Source organism: Perca flavescens, chromosome 9 (assembly GCF_004354835.1).
Source record: "Perca flavescens isolate YP-PL-M2 chromosome 9, PFLA_1.0, whole genome shotgun sequence".
NCBI lineage: Eukaryota > Metazoa > Chordata > Actinopteri > Perciformes > Percidae > Perca > Perca flavescens.
Window position 1 is genome coordinate 17299812 of NC_041339.1, and position 16872 is coordinate 17316683.

The 16872-nt window shown below is 43.1% G+C and overlaps 2 protein-coding genes across 3 annotated transcripts in view; one reads left to right on the top strand and one right to left on the bottom strand.

Annotated features, from left to right (window-relative positions):
• Window positions 1–245: 245 nt before the first annotated feature.
• On the top strand, window positions 246–6957 carry dnttip2 (deoxynucleotidyltransferase, terminal, interacting protein 2). Its single transcript, XM_028587483.1, has 7 exons — window positions 246–369; window positions 1749–3889; window positions 5025–5163; window positions 5382–5477; window positions 5688–5852; window positions 6087–6196; window positions 6542–6957. The coding sequence occupies exons 1-7, from the start codon at window positions 295–297 to the stop codon at window positions 6636–6638; spliced, it is 2823 nt and encodes a 940-aa protein (XP_028443284.1). The 5' UTR covers window positions 246–294; the 3' UTR covers window positions 6639–6957.
• spata6 (spermatogenesis associated 6) overlaps window positions 6242–16872 on the bottom strand; it is a 31752-nt gene continuing 21121 nt past the window's right edge. For both annotated transcript variants that reach the window (XM_028587486.1, XM_028587485.1), the window contains exon 11: window positions 6242–7251. In XM_028587486.1, the coding sequence (XP_028443287.1) occupies window positions 7152–7251 (100 nt within the window). In that variant the 3' untranslated portion in view covers window positions 6242–7151. The remainder of the gene's footprint in view (window positions 7252–16872) is intronic.

Below are 16872 nucleotides of genomic sequence, written 5' to 3' on the forward strand. Positions count from 1 at the left end.
CAATAATGTCTAATCTTAATAGTCTGTCCAACACTCACATATTAAACACTTTTAGTTTTGATAGTAAAGTGAACATCGCTAATAATTCGTTCATTTTCTTAAGCAACATTTTCAATGCAGTACTTTTAATAGATTGTTTTACTTTTACTATGAACATTTCTCTCGCCACCATGATTTGAAGTTGGGTCACAGCTCTGCGATCGTCCGCTCGGCCTATATCTATTTCCGTGTGTCGATTTGTCGGGTCTGGCCCTAGCTTTCACACCGGAAGTGAGAGAGAAGCTAGCATGCAAGATGGTGGCCACCAGGAGAGGAGTACGCGTGTACTCCCCAACTAAAACAAACTCAGACCAACCCTCTGATGTCCCGGTACGTTTAAAAAAGAGATGTTCTTTAAACCTGTATATAATCAGAGGCCATGTAAAGGTGTAGTCCGAGGTGAAGGAAGCCCGTCTCGTGTCAGTTAGCTGGTGTGTTTGTGTGCAGCTGCTCAAAGCTCACGTGGACACCATCTTTCCTTTCAGAGTTTGTAAACGTTTCGATGTTGTGACACAAGTAGAGTAAACAGGGTCTAATGAAATGCATAAGACGATGCCGTAAACACGATGCTTAACTACCAGTTTACTTAAGTCGTGTTTGGGCAGACTTCAGTGAGTGGGTCGACCAACAGTGCAGCTTTGAATGCTATTGAATTAAAGATTACTTTAAGATACTACTGAATTCATCAAACATGTTTTCAGTGCCTCACGATTGGACCACTGTTAGGTCTTTTATCAGGCAGACATCACAAACCACAGACAAGTTGTACAGAATGCAGCAGTTACCAGTGTCTTTAACAGTGAGAGAAATTACTTCCCTTTTAATATCCTTACACTCTCAGAGGGAGTTATACATTGATTTACGATCCTACACATTACTGATGGAGCACTTAATAACTTTGCTCAGATTAGGTATCGTCAGCAAATGTGTTGGAAAGCAGAACTAACAATTAATTGATCCTACTAACAAGCATTGTCTGTGTAACCAAAGCCTGTATATCTTATTCTTCTGTGCCGTAGAGCTTCACTACAGTCCATAAACTAAACCCATCAGTGAGTAGGGCTGCCACCTCTTAGTCAATTAGTTGACTAATCGGTCGTTTTGGTCTTCGTTGACTAAGATTTCCTTAGTCGATTAGTAATTTTTTATGCTTATTCATGCTTAATTACTTATTTCCAAGAAACTTCTGAGCACATTTATGGTAAACACACAATTTAAAGTGGTGCTTTTGCAGGATTAATTGTGGAGAAACTCAGTTTTACAGATGGTTAATTAACTACATTTATATTGTGCTTTTCTAGTCTTAACCACCTCTCAAAGCGCACAGCTCTGTCAATTAAATCAACTAATCGATTAGTCGACAAAATCGTATAAGTGTTAGTCGACTAAGAATTTCTTTAGTCGAGGACAGCCCTATCAGTGAGTATCACCTTTGCACAGGGTAACATTTTACTTCATCACTATGAACCGTGGCTTTATTCTGTTTGAATCAATTCCATACTCACTAGAGCAAATGTGTATTAATTCGCAGGTGAAAATTGTTTGCATCAAATAGAAAACTTGCTTCCGTTTGAAGAAAAAATACAGTGCCGTGCTGTTTTAGAGGGGGGTGGGAATTGACAATAAAAAAACTTAAGAATGTCACCTACCTTATCCTTGGGGATCAGGCTTGCAGCTGTACTAATAACTGTGTTATTTTTGCCACACAGGCCACTCCTTCCAGTGGTCGAAGAACCAGGAGTACTGCTAAACGAGCAGAGAGCCCTACCCAGCATGCCCAGGAGGAGACCAGCAGCCAACTTGAAAAAAGCGAGGGAGGACCCCAGGCATCTCCACCTACCTCTGCACTGAAAAGATGCACCAGAGCTTCCAGACTCCACAGTCCAGAGCAGCCGTGCACACCTGTGGGCTCCACCCACGAAGCGGACGTGTCAGATGTGGAGTCCTGCTGCTCTGTGGTCGACATCGCACTACCAATGACCCGCGCCCGTGGGAGGAGGGGTCAGCCCCGCACAGTAAGTCAGGAAGACGAGGACATATCTGAGGTGGAATCGTGCTCTTCTGCAGTATCTGCATCAAAAGCTAGCCAAAGTAACCGCCGGAGCACAAGGAGGGAGGCGATTCCTAAAAGCCTTGACCCATCTCATGTTGAGGCGATGGACGTCAAGCTCGACTTGGTACTGGAGACCGAGTCCTGCAGCTCTGTGGTGTCTGATTCCCAGAGGGTCACCAGAAGTCAGAGAAAAACTACTCGCACCAGATCATCTGCCAAACAACAAACTGAGGATTCGGAGCTCTCAGATGCTGACAGCATCGCAGGAGCTGAAGTTTCTAAGTCCACCGCACGCAGAGCTACGAGATCCAAAAGGCAAACCTGTCCCATTCCCATCTACCTAGGCGAAGGCTCAGAAAGCTCTCAGTCCCCTGCCCCCAGAGCTCGAAGGAGTTGTGCAGCTACAGGGAAGGCAGCAGCTACTGCGGATGTCAGCGAGCCCCAGTCTTGTGAGTCTGAAAGCCATGAGTCCGGGCCCACTTACAGTCCCATCCACATGACTCGTAGACGGGGAAAGACCCGATCCACAGGTCCTAAAGCCGTAGACTCTGACTCGGATCTGGCCGACGTGCAGTCTCCGATGGGCAGCCCCTGCTCCGCGCAGAGCAGAGGGACTCCCTGCAGCAGCCGCACAGGCTCGGGGAGCAGCAGTCGAGGTGCTTGGACCACCAGGAGCTCAGTCAAGGCCTGTAGTATTGTTCTTGAAAAAGCCAGGGAGCCAGCTGAAGAGGACGCTTCTTTAAATGATTCTCAACTAGAAAGTACAGTGATCTTTGAGGATGCAGACTCCACACTGTTAGAGGAAGATGTGAACCAAACATTGGAAGAAAAAGAGAAACAAGGTGTGAATAGTACTGATCTCCCATCAAAAGAAGCCGATACAAAGAGCGTGGAAAAGAAAGTAATTGTCATTTCAGAGGAAGACTCCACCCATGGGTCTCCCCTGGTATCAGACAGTCCTGGTTGTGCTGAGGAAGCTGTTAGTAAACCTGCAGTTACGCTCAGACGCCAGCAGGAGGAGACGTGTGCTAAGAACAAGGACGGGAACATCTCAGAGATGGAAATGATACAGGAAGCAATCGCACCATCAGAGGTGTTACAGCCTGGCCAGTCAGTTATAGTAACATTTTGTGAGAGTGCTTCTGAAATCCCAAAGAAGACTGAAGAGAAGGATGAAGCTATGGAAGTAGCTGATGTGGACACCCACTCATCACAGCGAGCTGAGGTTGTGGATGAGGATGCTGTTGTGGAAACCGGGCCCAGTGAGCAGGAGAAAATGGAAGTCAGCACATTGCTTAGAGACGCTCAGCAGGTGGCGGACTCCAGTGAGGTCCGAGTTGAGTCCATTCAGATGGCATCCAGCCAGCAGCACAATGTCACAGTGGATACTGACCCAGAACAGCAATCTAAAGATGTCATTGTGGAGAAGGCAAAAATAATCACCCTGCTGGAGAGCAGTGAAGATGAAGATGCTGAAGAGGAGGAGAGGGATGTTTCTGAAGAGGAGGATTTGGGTTACCAGGCAGAGGAGAGAGCAGGACCTACCCAGAAGTGTGAAGCGGCAGCTGCTACATCAGTTGATGGACTATTTATGATTGACACGCGGCCCGGACAGGAGGCTGATGAACAGTACTACAAGGAGAAGCCTACAGAGGAGGAGGAGGATGATGAGGAGAAAGCCCCGAAGGAAGAGAGAGTTGGGCAGGAGGAGCAAGATGAGGAGTTTGTGGATGAGGATGGGGAGGATGATGATGACGAAGATGCAGAAATCCTCTTCTCGAGTAGAAATCCTCAGTTGTAAGTATGTGATAGGTGGCAGCCTCACATTGGTAAATAATAATTTACTGTTGTCAACAAATCCCATTAAAAGAATAGTTGGACATTTCGGGAAATACACGTATTTGCTTTCCTGCTGAGAGATGAGAAGATGAAGCTGCAGCTGATTAGCTTAGCTTAAGCATAAAGACTTGAAACGGAGGGGGCGGGAGGAGGACAGACAGCATGGCTCTGTCCAATGTGTTAACTGTTGAGCTTTAGAGATGCTGTTCTCCCCTATTTCTTCATGCTTTGCTAAACTAAGTCTCTTGGCTCCAGCTTCATATTTAGAAGACAGATTAGAGAGGGTGGCATTGGCCTTCTCATCTGAGTCTTGGTAGGAAAGACAATAAGCATATTTTTTTTTCGAGTACTTTTTTTTTTTTTTTTTTTTTTTACTTAGTAATTTTACTTTTATTGAAGTACTTTTTATCACAAGTATCGTACTTTGCTACATTTCAAGTCACATCTGTTACAGTCTGCAGCTGCAGGAGGGCACAGCTCAATAGAGATGACACTCTGCACTCAGCTGACACTCCCGAAGAGATTGATGTTTAAATATTTCCATTCACCGGCAGAGGGTCAGCCGTCAGGGGTGGGAAGAGTGTGCGGAACGATGGTCGCACCTTGGAATAGTACAGATGCACAACAATGAAATGGCCTACTTTTTATTTAACTACATTTGTACAGAAATACTAGAGTACAATTTCTTTAAAGTAACTACTTTTACTAGAGTACAATATTCTAGTACTCTTTCCAACTCTGCTAAACTCATGCACCAGTGAAAGGAGTGGCCTGTTTAGCAGAAGTAAGTCAAAGTCTGTAATAAAGCTGATTCTACAGCAAAATGGATCCCAAAGGACAGGGCTGGTGTTATTCTATGTTTTCTTTCTTTTTTCAAATCCCACAAAAAGACCAAAACCAACAATGTGTTAGTGTATCTCTTAATACTCTTTCTGACTTTGGTCATTTCTTGGGCTTTGTCTATAATAGAAACTGTAGAATATTACCAGATGTTAACGGAGTCCATAGTAAAGCCACACTCATTATTATTTATTATATATTATACCTGCAGAGATGAGAAATGAGGAATTTTCTCTGTGCCAATTTGTTTCAGGAAAGAGTTGTCCAGCCGTATTGACCCTGGCATCAGAGTGAAGGAGCTCGGGGGTTTATACATCAATTTTGATGGCAGCAAATCAAAACCTGTCTCTAGTTCACTGCAAAAACTAAAGGAAAAGAAGATCCAAGATGAGGTAAATAAGTGTTTTTTTTTCCTTTTGAAGGTGATCTGTGATGCAGAATGAATAATGAACTTTATAGTTATGCAAGGACGAGTAAATCCAATAACACCTGAGATGGTGTTATTCATGGTCTCTCTCCAGTTCTCCGTGACTTTGGCCTTTTATCTCGGAGTAGTGGGGTGTTGAGAGTTTGGTGCTTTGCAGTGTTGCAGTTTTTGTTGTTGACGCAGGTGATGAAGAAAAGTGTGATGGGACCAGACTTTGAAAAGAAGGATGCAGTGCCTCCGTACAGTGAATCCAAACAAGCCCAAAAGTTGAAAAACAGAGTAAGTTTTACAAAGTTATGCTTTGGTCTATAGCTTATCTGTGCTATGTGCTAAAGTTCTATCACTTGGATCATGAATCATTTGTGGAGTCAGTTACAATGACACATCCTGCCCCAAATAACAAAAACATTAACATGTAATCATTCAAATGCTGTGCTTCAAAAGCTTCTACAATGCTTGTTAAATAATTTAAATCACTGTTTTTCCCAGACGGAGAGGGAGAAATCAACGGGAGATGGTTGGTTTAATATGAAAGCCCCCGAGATCACTCAGGAGCTGAAAGGAGACCTCAAAGTCCTGAAGATGAGAGGCTCCATGGATCCCAAGAGGTTCTACAAAAAGAACGACAGGGATGGCTTTCCCAAATATTTTCAGGTCAGTGGAAATCAGGAGTCCCCTGCCCCTCAAACACCCTCTGCAATAACAAGGCAAGAATCATGGCCATGTTAATTTTCAAAATTGAACAGTTCCCTATAAGTTTGTAGATAACTTATCTTGCTGTATCAAGCTCCAAATGTAGTCTGCAATTCTCGGGGGAATTATGTTTATGGATTATCAACATCAAACTGTGTAGTGTATTTGAGTAACTTATGTGTGCATGTGATACAGGTTGGTACGGTGGTGGACAGCGCCGTCGACTTCTATCATTCCCGTGTTCCCAAGAAGAGCAGGAAGAGAACCATGGTGGAGGAGCTGCTCTCTGATGCTGAGTTCAGACAGTAAGTTGGATGAAATGAAAAGAAACACTTATACTCACTGTGGCTTTATTGTTATTATAGACTGATGGTTTGACCAAATATTGACATGTGAGGTGATAGCGATGTACAGACAAATCTATACTGGGCACCATATTTCAAATCTATTTAATGACAAACTGCTATCAAAATACAGTATGTAACCATCATAAACTTAATTTCTCATCAGGTTACAGAATCTGATGGGTCACGGAATGCATTGCAACACCACAGCCTCATTTGCTAACGTGTGGGCACATTGTTAGGTGTTTGCTTGACAGAATATTGCCATTTCTGCAGACAAAATATACTTTCCTCTTGTCTTATCAGGAACAACAAAAAGAAGTACCAGCACATTGTGACGGAGAAAGCAGCACAAGGAGCTGGCAAGAGGAACAAGAAGAAGAATAAATTCCATAAGAAATGAATCGTGATGTGATGAACACGGACTCTGAATGGCTTTTCATAGTATTATGTAATAACTGCAGGAGGTGGGTTGCTGTTGAATGATATTAAAAATAGTCAGTTTTGTACAGTTGCCCAGAAAAATTGTGTACTTGCTTATATTTACAATTAAAACAAACTTTTTAATCAAATGGACCTGTATTAAACATTTTGCTGCACAGTAATCATAGTATTTCTAAATATACATGCATAAACGAACATTAAAATATTTTCTTGTGATGACTGGCACCAATGTTTGTAACTGTTCTCGTAAATTAAACTCATCACATCATGAAAACATGGCTTGCAATATTGTTTTTGTAAGTTTTTAAAATCTAACCAGGAAAAACAATTGTGTGTAAGATTTTAAGATTAAGGTGTGTTAGTGTATCCATTCCTTTAAACTTTAAATTTAAAGTGATTATTTTAACTGGGAATAGTCTTTGTATTGTAACCTGTTATTGGTCACCTTGTGGACAGATCAGGAAGTTAAAGGTCAAAGGTCATTTGGTGGTCCCCAGGTGGTTTTGTGTGTCTGCAGAATTCTCTGGACTCGGCTGTGGATCTGCTCGCAGTAGGATGGACTGGTCCGGAGCCTGAAGAACAAAGAAAAACACCAATAAAGACATTAAAACCCCATAAATTATACTACTCGGCTACTGCATCATACCCCTAAAACCTGTCTTTCAGGTTAGCAATGAAAACTTGTAAAAAGTAGCACTTTCTGAGTCTTTGACAACCCCTATAGTATGTCACAAACCAATCACAAAAAAAGTCATAGTACAGTATTTCATAAAAACTTCATAATATAGTGTGTCAAAGTAGTATGTCATGAAAATGTCAGTGTAGTATGTTGAAATAAATGTAAAAAACATTGTATAGTATGTCATAAAAATGTCAATAGTATAGTATGTTGAAAAAATATCCAAAAAAAGTATACAGTAGTATGCCATAAATTTGTCAAAAAAGTCATAGTATAGTGTGTCAAAAATGTATAGCAGTGTTTCCACCATGTTGATATGACTGTGGCGGCCCCCACGGTATCAGAAATAGGGCTGCATTGCTAGAGTACATGTCGGAGAACAGCGCCGACACGCTTCACACCGCGAGCGGGCACACGAGTCACTCAGCAGAAAAAGGGAGAATGAGAAAAAGAGACGCTGTCCGGATGATAAGCTAGTTTAGATGGTGTGTGTACGTCCTTAAGAACTGTAAGTCGTATAACTTATGTTGTCAGTTCATTTAAGTTAACTGGTGATTTACACGTGGACTTTTGATTCGATATAATAGTGATTGCTCAACGCCCTTGCTCACGTTTGTATTTTAGGTGCATTTTTTACATGCTGAAAGTTACACTGCATTAAGATAATGTAATTAATAGTGGGTTAATTGTTATTTGCTACAAAATGCTTAGCCTATATGTCAAGATCAAAGTTGGCCTATATTGAACTGTATTTTTTGAGTTACTATATATAGTAACTCAAAAAATACAGTTCAGTCACAACGTGACTTTGTTGTGTTGCAGCGAAGCGTCAGTTCCATCATAGTATAGTATGCCAGAAAAATGTCAAAAAAGCAATAGTATAGAAAAAATGTCAAAAAAGGTATAGTATAGTAGGTCCTAAAATTTCGTAAAAAACGTCATTGTATAGTATGTCAAAAATATCAAAAAAGTCAGTGTAGTATGTCAAAAATATCAAAAAAAAGTCATCGTATAGTATGTCATAAAAATATCTAAAAAGTCATAGTATGTCGAAAAACATTAAAAAAAAGTCAGTATAGTATGCCATAAACATTTTTTTTCATTTGTTTACACACAAATACTGGTACTTGAGACACAATGACAACAACATGCAACTCATGCACCAAGCCCCTGAACCAATTCTGCTAAACTACAAGCACAAGGCAGAGCCAGAGGAGTGAGAGGACAAGGAAGGCCAAGGACCGTAATCTCTGATGAGATCCGGGCCACTTTGGTTGACCATGTGGTCAACCGTGGTCTAACAGTGAGGGAGGCTGGGCAAAGAGTACAGCCAAATTTGAGCAGGTACGCTGTAGCATCCATCATCCGGACTTTCTGAAATGAGAATAGGTAAGAAATCTACTCTCACTAGAAAATTGCAGTACTGCATATTAATAGAGTACTCAATGAGTACAGTATTGCCTGTGGACTGCTCTGTAGGACTGTGAAAATAAAGTATGTTTCAAGTATTTGGGAAATGTATTCCTACACAGTATTCCTACACAGTATTTACAGTATTTTACTATTTGTTTGGCAGAACTGAAAGATTACCAACACGAGGTGGTCAGGAACGTCTTCTGTCTCCTGAACAGGAAACAGAAATCATGAACACGGTCCTAGAAAATAACGCCATAACATTACAGCAAATACAAAACATTAATAGAAAACTGAGATATTTCAAAATATTGATTGGATAAGCTTAACACTGCACCGTGTCTTGAGCAGAAATAATCTGAGGATGAAGCAGGTCTACAGGGTGCCATTTGAACGTCAAAGAATTGCGATATAACTATGTGCAAGTGAGTCGTATACAATCCCACAATTGTTGCATACTCTCAACACTATAAATTATACATATTTCAATTATAATGATTGTGCTTCACAATAGTGACCACTCCATGTCTATTTCTGATGTTTCAGAGAGTCCTTGAGCTGCAGTGGAGCACCAGTTCATCTTCATTGATGAGGTTGGATACAACCTCACAAAAAGACAAAAGAGGGGAAGAATATCATTGGCCAGCGTGCCATTGTTGAAGTCCCTGGCCAGCGCAGAGGGAACATCACAATGTGTGCAGCGATTACCCACCACGGCATCATCCATCACCATGCTACCGTTGGCCCCTACAACACTGCCCATCTGATCACATTCCTCAACACCCTACACAACACACTCATTCCACCAGATCAGATGGATGGCCCAGAGCAGTTCAGGTACGTTGTCATTTAGGACAACGCAAGTTTCCACCGGGCTGCTCTGGTTCGTAACTGGTTTACTGCCCTCTCACGCTTTTTAGTTGTTTATCTCCCTCCATATTCTCCATTCCTAAATCCTATTGAGGGATTTTTTTCTGCCTGGAGATGGAAAGTGTATGATCGAAATCCACAAACACATATACCCCTTCTCCAAGCTATGGAAGACGCATGTGGAGATATAGCAGTTGATGCTTTTCATGGCTGGATTCGCCATGCTAAGCAATATTTCCCCTGCTGCTTGGCTAGGGAAAACACTGCTTGTGATGTGGATGAGGTGCTGTGGCCAGACTGAAACAGGAGAGGATACAGCATAGTTTTATTTTTTTTTTTACTGTAACTGTATACAGTAAATTATTCTGTTGTTTTGTATGTAGACCACTGTATGTGCAACTTTGTGTTGGTGTTCCGAGTATAAAAACAATATTTTCAAATATTTTATAACACACTTATGTGTGTACTGTCTGTAGTAAGTGTAACACTGAACAAAAAAAGGCTTTAGTCATTATGATGAATGGAGAAGAAGTGTTTTCCATTCATCATAGTGTTTTACATTGAGCACATGAGTGTTCAACTGGTTCTTATAAATGTCTATAGTATAGTAAGTAAAAAAATTGAAACGCCATAGTATGACGAAAAATATCAAAAAAGCATAGTATAGTATGTGAAAACATGTCAATGAAGTCATAGTATAGTATTTCATAAAAAGGTCATAGTATGTCAACAAATAAAAAATGTATTTGCATTTGACATAGTATGTCGAAATAATATCAAAAAAGTCATAGTATGTCGTAAAAATTCTAAAAAAGTCATGGTATAGTATGCCATAAAAATGTCAAAAAAAATTATCGTAGTATAGTTTGTCACAAACAGACTGTCATAAAAAAGTAATTGTATAGTATGTAATAAAAATATCTAAAACGTCATATACTATACTTATTTCATAAAAAGGTCATAGTATTGTATGTCAACAAATTAAAAAAAAACGTCATAGTATAGTATGTCGAAAAATATCAAAAAATCATATTATAGTATGTCGAAAAAAATAGCTAAGCAGAGATGGAGTGACCCTGCCCGGAGGAAGCCCGGGGCCCCCGTCTGGAGCCAGGCCCAGACGGTGGGCTCGTCGGCGAGCGCCTGGTGGCCGGGTTTGCCACGGAGCCCGGCCGTGCACAGCCCGAACAAGCTACGTGGCAACTCCCTCTCCATCCCATGGGCCCACCACCTGTGGGAGGAACCGTTGGGGTCGGGTGCGATGCCACATGGGTGGCAGTGAAGGTCAGGGGCCTCGACGGACCAGACCCGGGCGGCAGACGCTGGCTCTGGGGACGTGGAACGTCACCTCTCTGTGGGGGAAGGAGCCGGAACTGGTGCGGGAGGTGGAGCGGTACCGGTTAGATCTGGTGGGGCTTACCTCTACGCACAGTCTTGGTTCTGGAACCATACTCCTGGATAGGGGTTGGACTCTTTTCTTCTCCGGAGTTGCCCAGGGTGTGAGGCGCCGGGCGGGTGTGGGGATACTCACAAGCCCCCGGCTGAGCGCCGCTGTGTTGGAGTTTACCCCGGTGGACGAGAGGGTCGCCTCCCTACGCCTGCGGGTTGTGGGGGAAAACTCTGACTGTTGTTTGTGCATATGCACCAAACAGGAGTTCGGAGTATTCGGCCTTCTTGGGACCTTGACTGGAGTCCTGCATGGGGCTCCAGTGGGGGACTCCATTGTTCTGCTGGGGGACTTCAACGCACACGTGGGCAATGATGGAGACACCTGGAGAGGCGTGATTGGGAGGAACGGCCTCCCTGATCTAAACCAGAGTGGTTGTTTGTTGTTGGACTTCTGTGCTAGTCATGGATTGTCTATAACGAACACCATGTTCGAACATAGGGATGCTCATAAGTGTACCTGGTACCAGAGCACCCTAGGCCGAAGGTCAATGATCGATTTCATAATCGTTTCATCTGATCTGAGGCCGTATGTTTTGGACACTCGGGTGAAGAGAGGGGCAGAGCTGTCAACCGTTGACAGCCGTTCCATTGCTGAAGCTGCGGCGAGGAGCTGTGGTCTTAGGGTCTTAGGTGCCTCAAGGGGCAGTAACCCACGAACACCGTGGTGGACACCGGTGGTCAGGGAAGCCGTCCGACTGAAGAAGGAGTCTTTCCGGGATATGTTATCCCGGAGGATTCCGGAGGCAGTTGCAGGGTACCGAAGGGCCCGAAGGGCTGCAGCCTCTGCCGTGAAAGAGGCAAAGCAGCGGGTGTGGGAGAAGTTTGGAGAAGACATGGAGAAGGACTTTCGGTCGGCACCAAAGTGCTTCTGGAAAACTGTTCGCCACCTCAGGAGGGGGCGGGGAACCATCCAAGCTGTGTACAGTAAGGATGGGACACTGTTGACCTCAACTGAGGAGGTAATAGGGCGGTGGAAGGAGCACTTTGAGGAACTCCTGAATCCGACTAATACGCCCCTATGTTAGAGGCAGAGCTGGAGGATAATGGGGGATTGTCGATTTCCCAGGCGGAAGTCACTGATGTAGTCAAACAACTACACAGTGGCAAAGCCCCGGGATTGATGAGATCCATCCAGAAATGCTCAAGGCTCTGGGTGTGGAGGGGCTGTCCTGGTTGACACGCCTTTTCAACATTGCGTGGAAGTCTGGGACGGTCCGGTGCCAAAGGAGTGGCAGACTGGGGTGGTGGTTCCCCTTTTTAAAAAGGGGGACCAGAGGGTGTGTGCCAATTATAGGGGTATCACACTTCTCAGCCTCCCTGGTAAAGTCTACTCCAAGGTGCTGGAAAGGAGGGTTCGCCAATAGTCGAACCTCGGGTTGAGGAGGAACAATGCGGATTCCGCCCTGGTCGTGGAACAACGGACCAGCTCTTCACTCGCAAGGATCCTGAGGGAGCCTGGGAGTATGCCCAACCGGGTCTACATGTGTTTTGTGGATTTGGAGAAGGCGTATGACCGGGTCCCCGGGAGATACTGTGGGAGGTGCTGCGGGAGTATGGGGTGAGGGGGTCTCTTCTCAGGGCCATCCAATCTCTGTACAACCAAAGCGAGAGCTGTGTCCGGGTTCTCGGTAGTAAGTCGGACTCGTTTCAGGTGAGGGTTGGCCTCCGCCAGGGCTGCGCTTTGTCACCAATCCTGTTTGTAGTATTTATGGACAGGATATCGAGGCGTAGTCGGGTGGGGAGGGGTTGCAGTTTGGTGGGCTGGGGATCTCATCGCTGCTCTTTGCAGATGATGTGGTCCTGATGGCATCATCGGCCTGCGACCTTCAGCACTCACTGGATCGGTTCGCAACCGAGTGTGAAGCGGTTGGGATGAGGATCAGCACCTCTAAATCTGAGGCCATGGTTCTCAGCAGGAAACCGATGGAATGCCTTCTCCAGGTAGGGAATGAGTCCTTACCCCAAGTGAAGGAGTTCAAGTACCTTGGGGTTGTGTTCGCGAGTGAGGGGACAATGGAGCGGGAGATTGGCCGGAGAATCGGGCGCAGCGGGTGCGGTATTGCATTCAATCTATCGCACCGTTGTGACGAAAAGAGAGCTTAGCCAGAAGGCAAAGCTCTCGATCTACCGGTCAGTTTTCGTTCCTACCCTCACCTATGGTCATGAAGGCTGGGTCATGACCGAAAGAACGAGATCCAGGGTACAAGCGGCTGAAATGGGTTTCCTCAGGAGGGTGGCTGGCGTCTCCCTTAGAGATAGGGTGAGAAGCTCAGTCATCCGTGAGGAGCTCGGAGTAGAGCCGCTGCTCCTTTGCGTCGAAAGGAGCCAGTTGAGGTGATTCGGGCATCTGGTAAGGATGCCCCCTGGGCGCCTCCCTAGGGAGGTGTTCCAGGCACGTCCAGCTGGGAGGAGGCCTCGGGGAAGACCCAGGACTAGGTGGAGGGATTATATCTCCAACCTGGCCTGGGAACGCCTCGGGATCCCCCAGTCGGAGCTGGTTAATGTTGCTCGGGAAAGGGAAGTTTGGGGTCCCCTGCTGGAGCTGCTCCCCCCGCGACCCGACACCGGATAAGCGGACGAAGATGGATGGAAAAAAATATCAAAAAAGTCATAGTATAGTATGTCATAAAATAAAAAAAAGTCAGTATAGTATATCGAAAAAAACGTCATAGTATAGTAAGTCGAAAAATATAAAAAAAAACATAGTAGGTTATAAATTTGTCAAAAAAGTCATAGTATAGTATGATATAAAAATGTCAAAAAAAACATAGTATAGTATGTCAAAAAAATATCAAAAAGCCCATAGTATAGTATTTCATAAAACAAAAATCATAGCATAGCATATCAAAACAATTTAAAAAAAACATAGTATAGTAAGTCGAAAAATATATTTAAAAAAATAGTATATTCATATATTCATAGTATAGTTTGCCATATAAATTTCAAAAAAGGCATAGTATAGTATGTCAAAAAAGTCATAGTATAGTATGTCAAAAAATGTCAAAAAAGTCATAGTACAGTATGTCAAAAAATGTCAAAAAAGTCATAGTATAGTATTTCATAAAAAAGTCATAGTATAGTATGTCAACAAATAAAAAATGTATTTGTATGTGACATAGTATGTCGAAAAAATATCAAAAAAAATCATAGTATGCCATAAAAATGTCAAAAAAATAATCGTAGTATAGTTTGTCACAAAATATCAAAACACAGTATGTCATGAAATTTCATAAAAAAGTCATTGTATAGTATCATATAAAAATCACAAAAAGTCATAGTATAGTATGTCGTAAAACTGTCAAAGTCATAGTATTGTATGTCAACAAAAAAAAAAACGTCATATTATAGTATGTCGAAAAATATAAAAAAAATCATATTATAGTAGGTCATAAATTTGTCAAAAAAGTGATAGTATAGTATGCCATTGATACAAATGTCGAAAAAGTCATAGTATGTCGAAAAAAATATCAAAAAAGTCATAGTATTGTATGTCAACTTTGCACATTTAATAGGACTCCCCAATAAAAGAAAATACATTAAGTACATTACCCTCAATCATTAAAATATACATTTATAATTAGAAAGTTTTTTAGTAACTCAAGAGTAATGTACTTTATGATTGTTCTGATGCATTCCTTTGTTTATTCTTTGTGGATGTAGTAAAAACTTTGTCACCTTAATTTCTCTGCACTTCAAAGTGCTCATTTCTTATGTCTGTCATTATTGCTGGCTGTTTGTATATCCTTACATAAAAATAAATGTTATGATTTTTTGTGATACATACTGTAAGCTTATGTCGGATTTACCAAACCTGCAGTTCATTGGGTAATCAGCGCCTTTTTCTGTCCACTATACTGTAAACTGTGCGCATTTAAAAGCGCAATTGAATGGGCCTCCTTCTCTCTTTCTATCATGGACCAGCCACCAAGTCAGTCAAGACAAAGATTTAGCAATAACAAAGTTTATCTGCTTGTTTATGAGGAAACAGCTTGATGCGTGTTATTTCGGCATTAGTGGTGGGGAAATGTATGTATTGACTGGTGCGCTGTAGCAAAGCATTAAATACTGGTGCTATGATACGGCTGAGTGCAGACTGCAATATCCCCACTGCTGATGCTATGACTGTTTGAAATGATCCTGATGCTAATATTTGTAATGTAGCGAGGAGTTTAACCACTGCTGGAATGGAATGTGAACGCTGAGTCGGAGATTCGATTACACCTGCTTTTAGGTGCGCTGTCATGGGCGGTTTTTGTACATACCACACAATACATAATTAGGCGCTGTCATGACCTGGCTCAGGTGGTCATAACAGAGAGGGAGACAACACCATGTTAAATGTTTAAACAATACTTTATTAAACCAAATTGAACCAAATTAGACCAAATTAACTATACAGAATGGGATGTGAAAATCAGTAGCGTCAGTGGTGTAGGGTGTGCATGAGTGAAATAGGTGCATGTGTGTGTGTTGTAGAGTGTAAACTCAGCAAAAAGCAAACCTAGGACAACCTGACCAAACATAACCAAACCTTGGTGTGCCTGTGAGTACAGCCAGAGCAGAGAGAAGAGACAGATGATACTGCAGCTTAATGCTACGTTTACACGTGGCCGGCTATTTTCATAAACGGACATTTCAACCTCTCAGTTTTCAAAAATCAAACCTGTAGGTGGCAGTGTAACGAGAAGCTCAAGCTCACGTTAGCCAATCATAATCCCGGAAATAGCAACAGCAGCAGCGAATCACTTCCTCTCTCTTTTCTTCCTCGGCTGCCCAAACCTCCGTTTGTCTCAGTTTACATGCAAACGTGCAAACAAAGTTTTCCCAAATCTCCACTCTGGAGTTTTTAGAAAGAATCGTTTTCAGAGGCTAATTCTCCGTTTGCGTGTAAACGAAGGTCAATAACGAAGGGAAATGTCTCCGTTTGTCAAAATAACCATGTACGTGTAAACAGGGTATAAGTGGCCTCAGCACACCAGACCCAGCTGAGCTGAGTTACTCTAATTAGTAACTTGCAAACAGGAGGCACAAGTTAAGACACACCTCCTCAATGTAGACAGCAAAAACAATTAAATGACACCGAAGAGCATCACATCTCCTCCCTCCCTCCTCCATTTATCAACTGGGGCACATGACAGGGCGTCCTGCAATAATTCTACCATAGGCCTACCCAGCACGAGGGAACCTCCCCCAAACCTGCGCTGTCTTGCCACCCTCGTCACACCTCAGCAACTGGATCCTGAAGCAAATTCAGAGGAAGAGAGAGAGCGAAACAAAATGGGGCACTGATGGAAACCCCAAGGTTAGCATATACAATTAGCCCACTTGCCTCGGAACAAAATGTCAGCCACAGCGTACGCAGAGGCACCCAACCTGGCCCGACCAAAGGAGAGGATGCAAATTGGGTTTACCTTTAATAGCAGGCGCTGGTCTTTCCAATGACCCTCATCACGGCAGTAGTTGCATATCCTACTGCCCTCTTGTCGCGCTGTCCAAGCAGGCTTACGTGACAGGCCTGGCTTTCCAAACTCCACGCCACTGTGCGCATTCATACTGCCACCAACATTACCTTTCCAATCTCCAACAGAGCGTAGGCTACTTCACCAAAACTGTTCTTATGCGTCAACACAAAGTCATCAGCTAACTCTGCTGCCTTCAGTGCAGTGGTGGGCTTCTGCTCATCTACATATATAGAAACAGATTGAGGGATGGCATCTTTAAACTGCTCCAATATAAGCTCACAAAGACCAACAAAAGAACTCACCTTGGTAGCAGAACACCA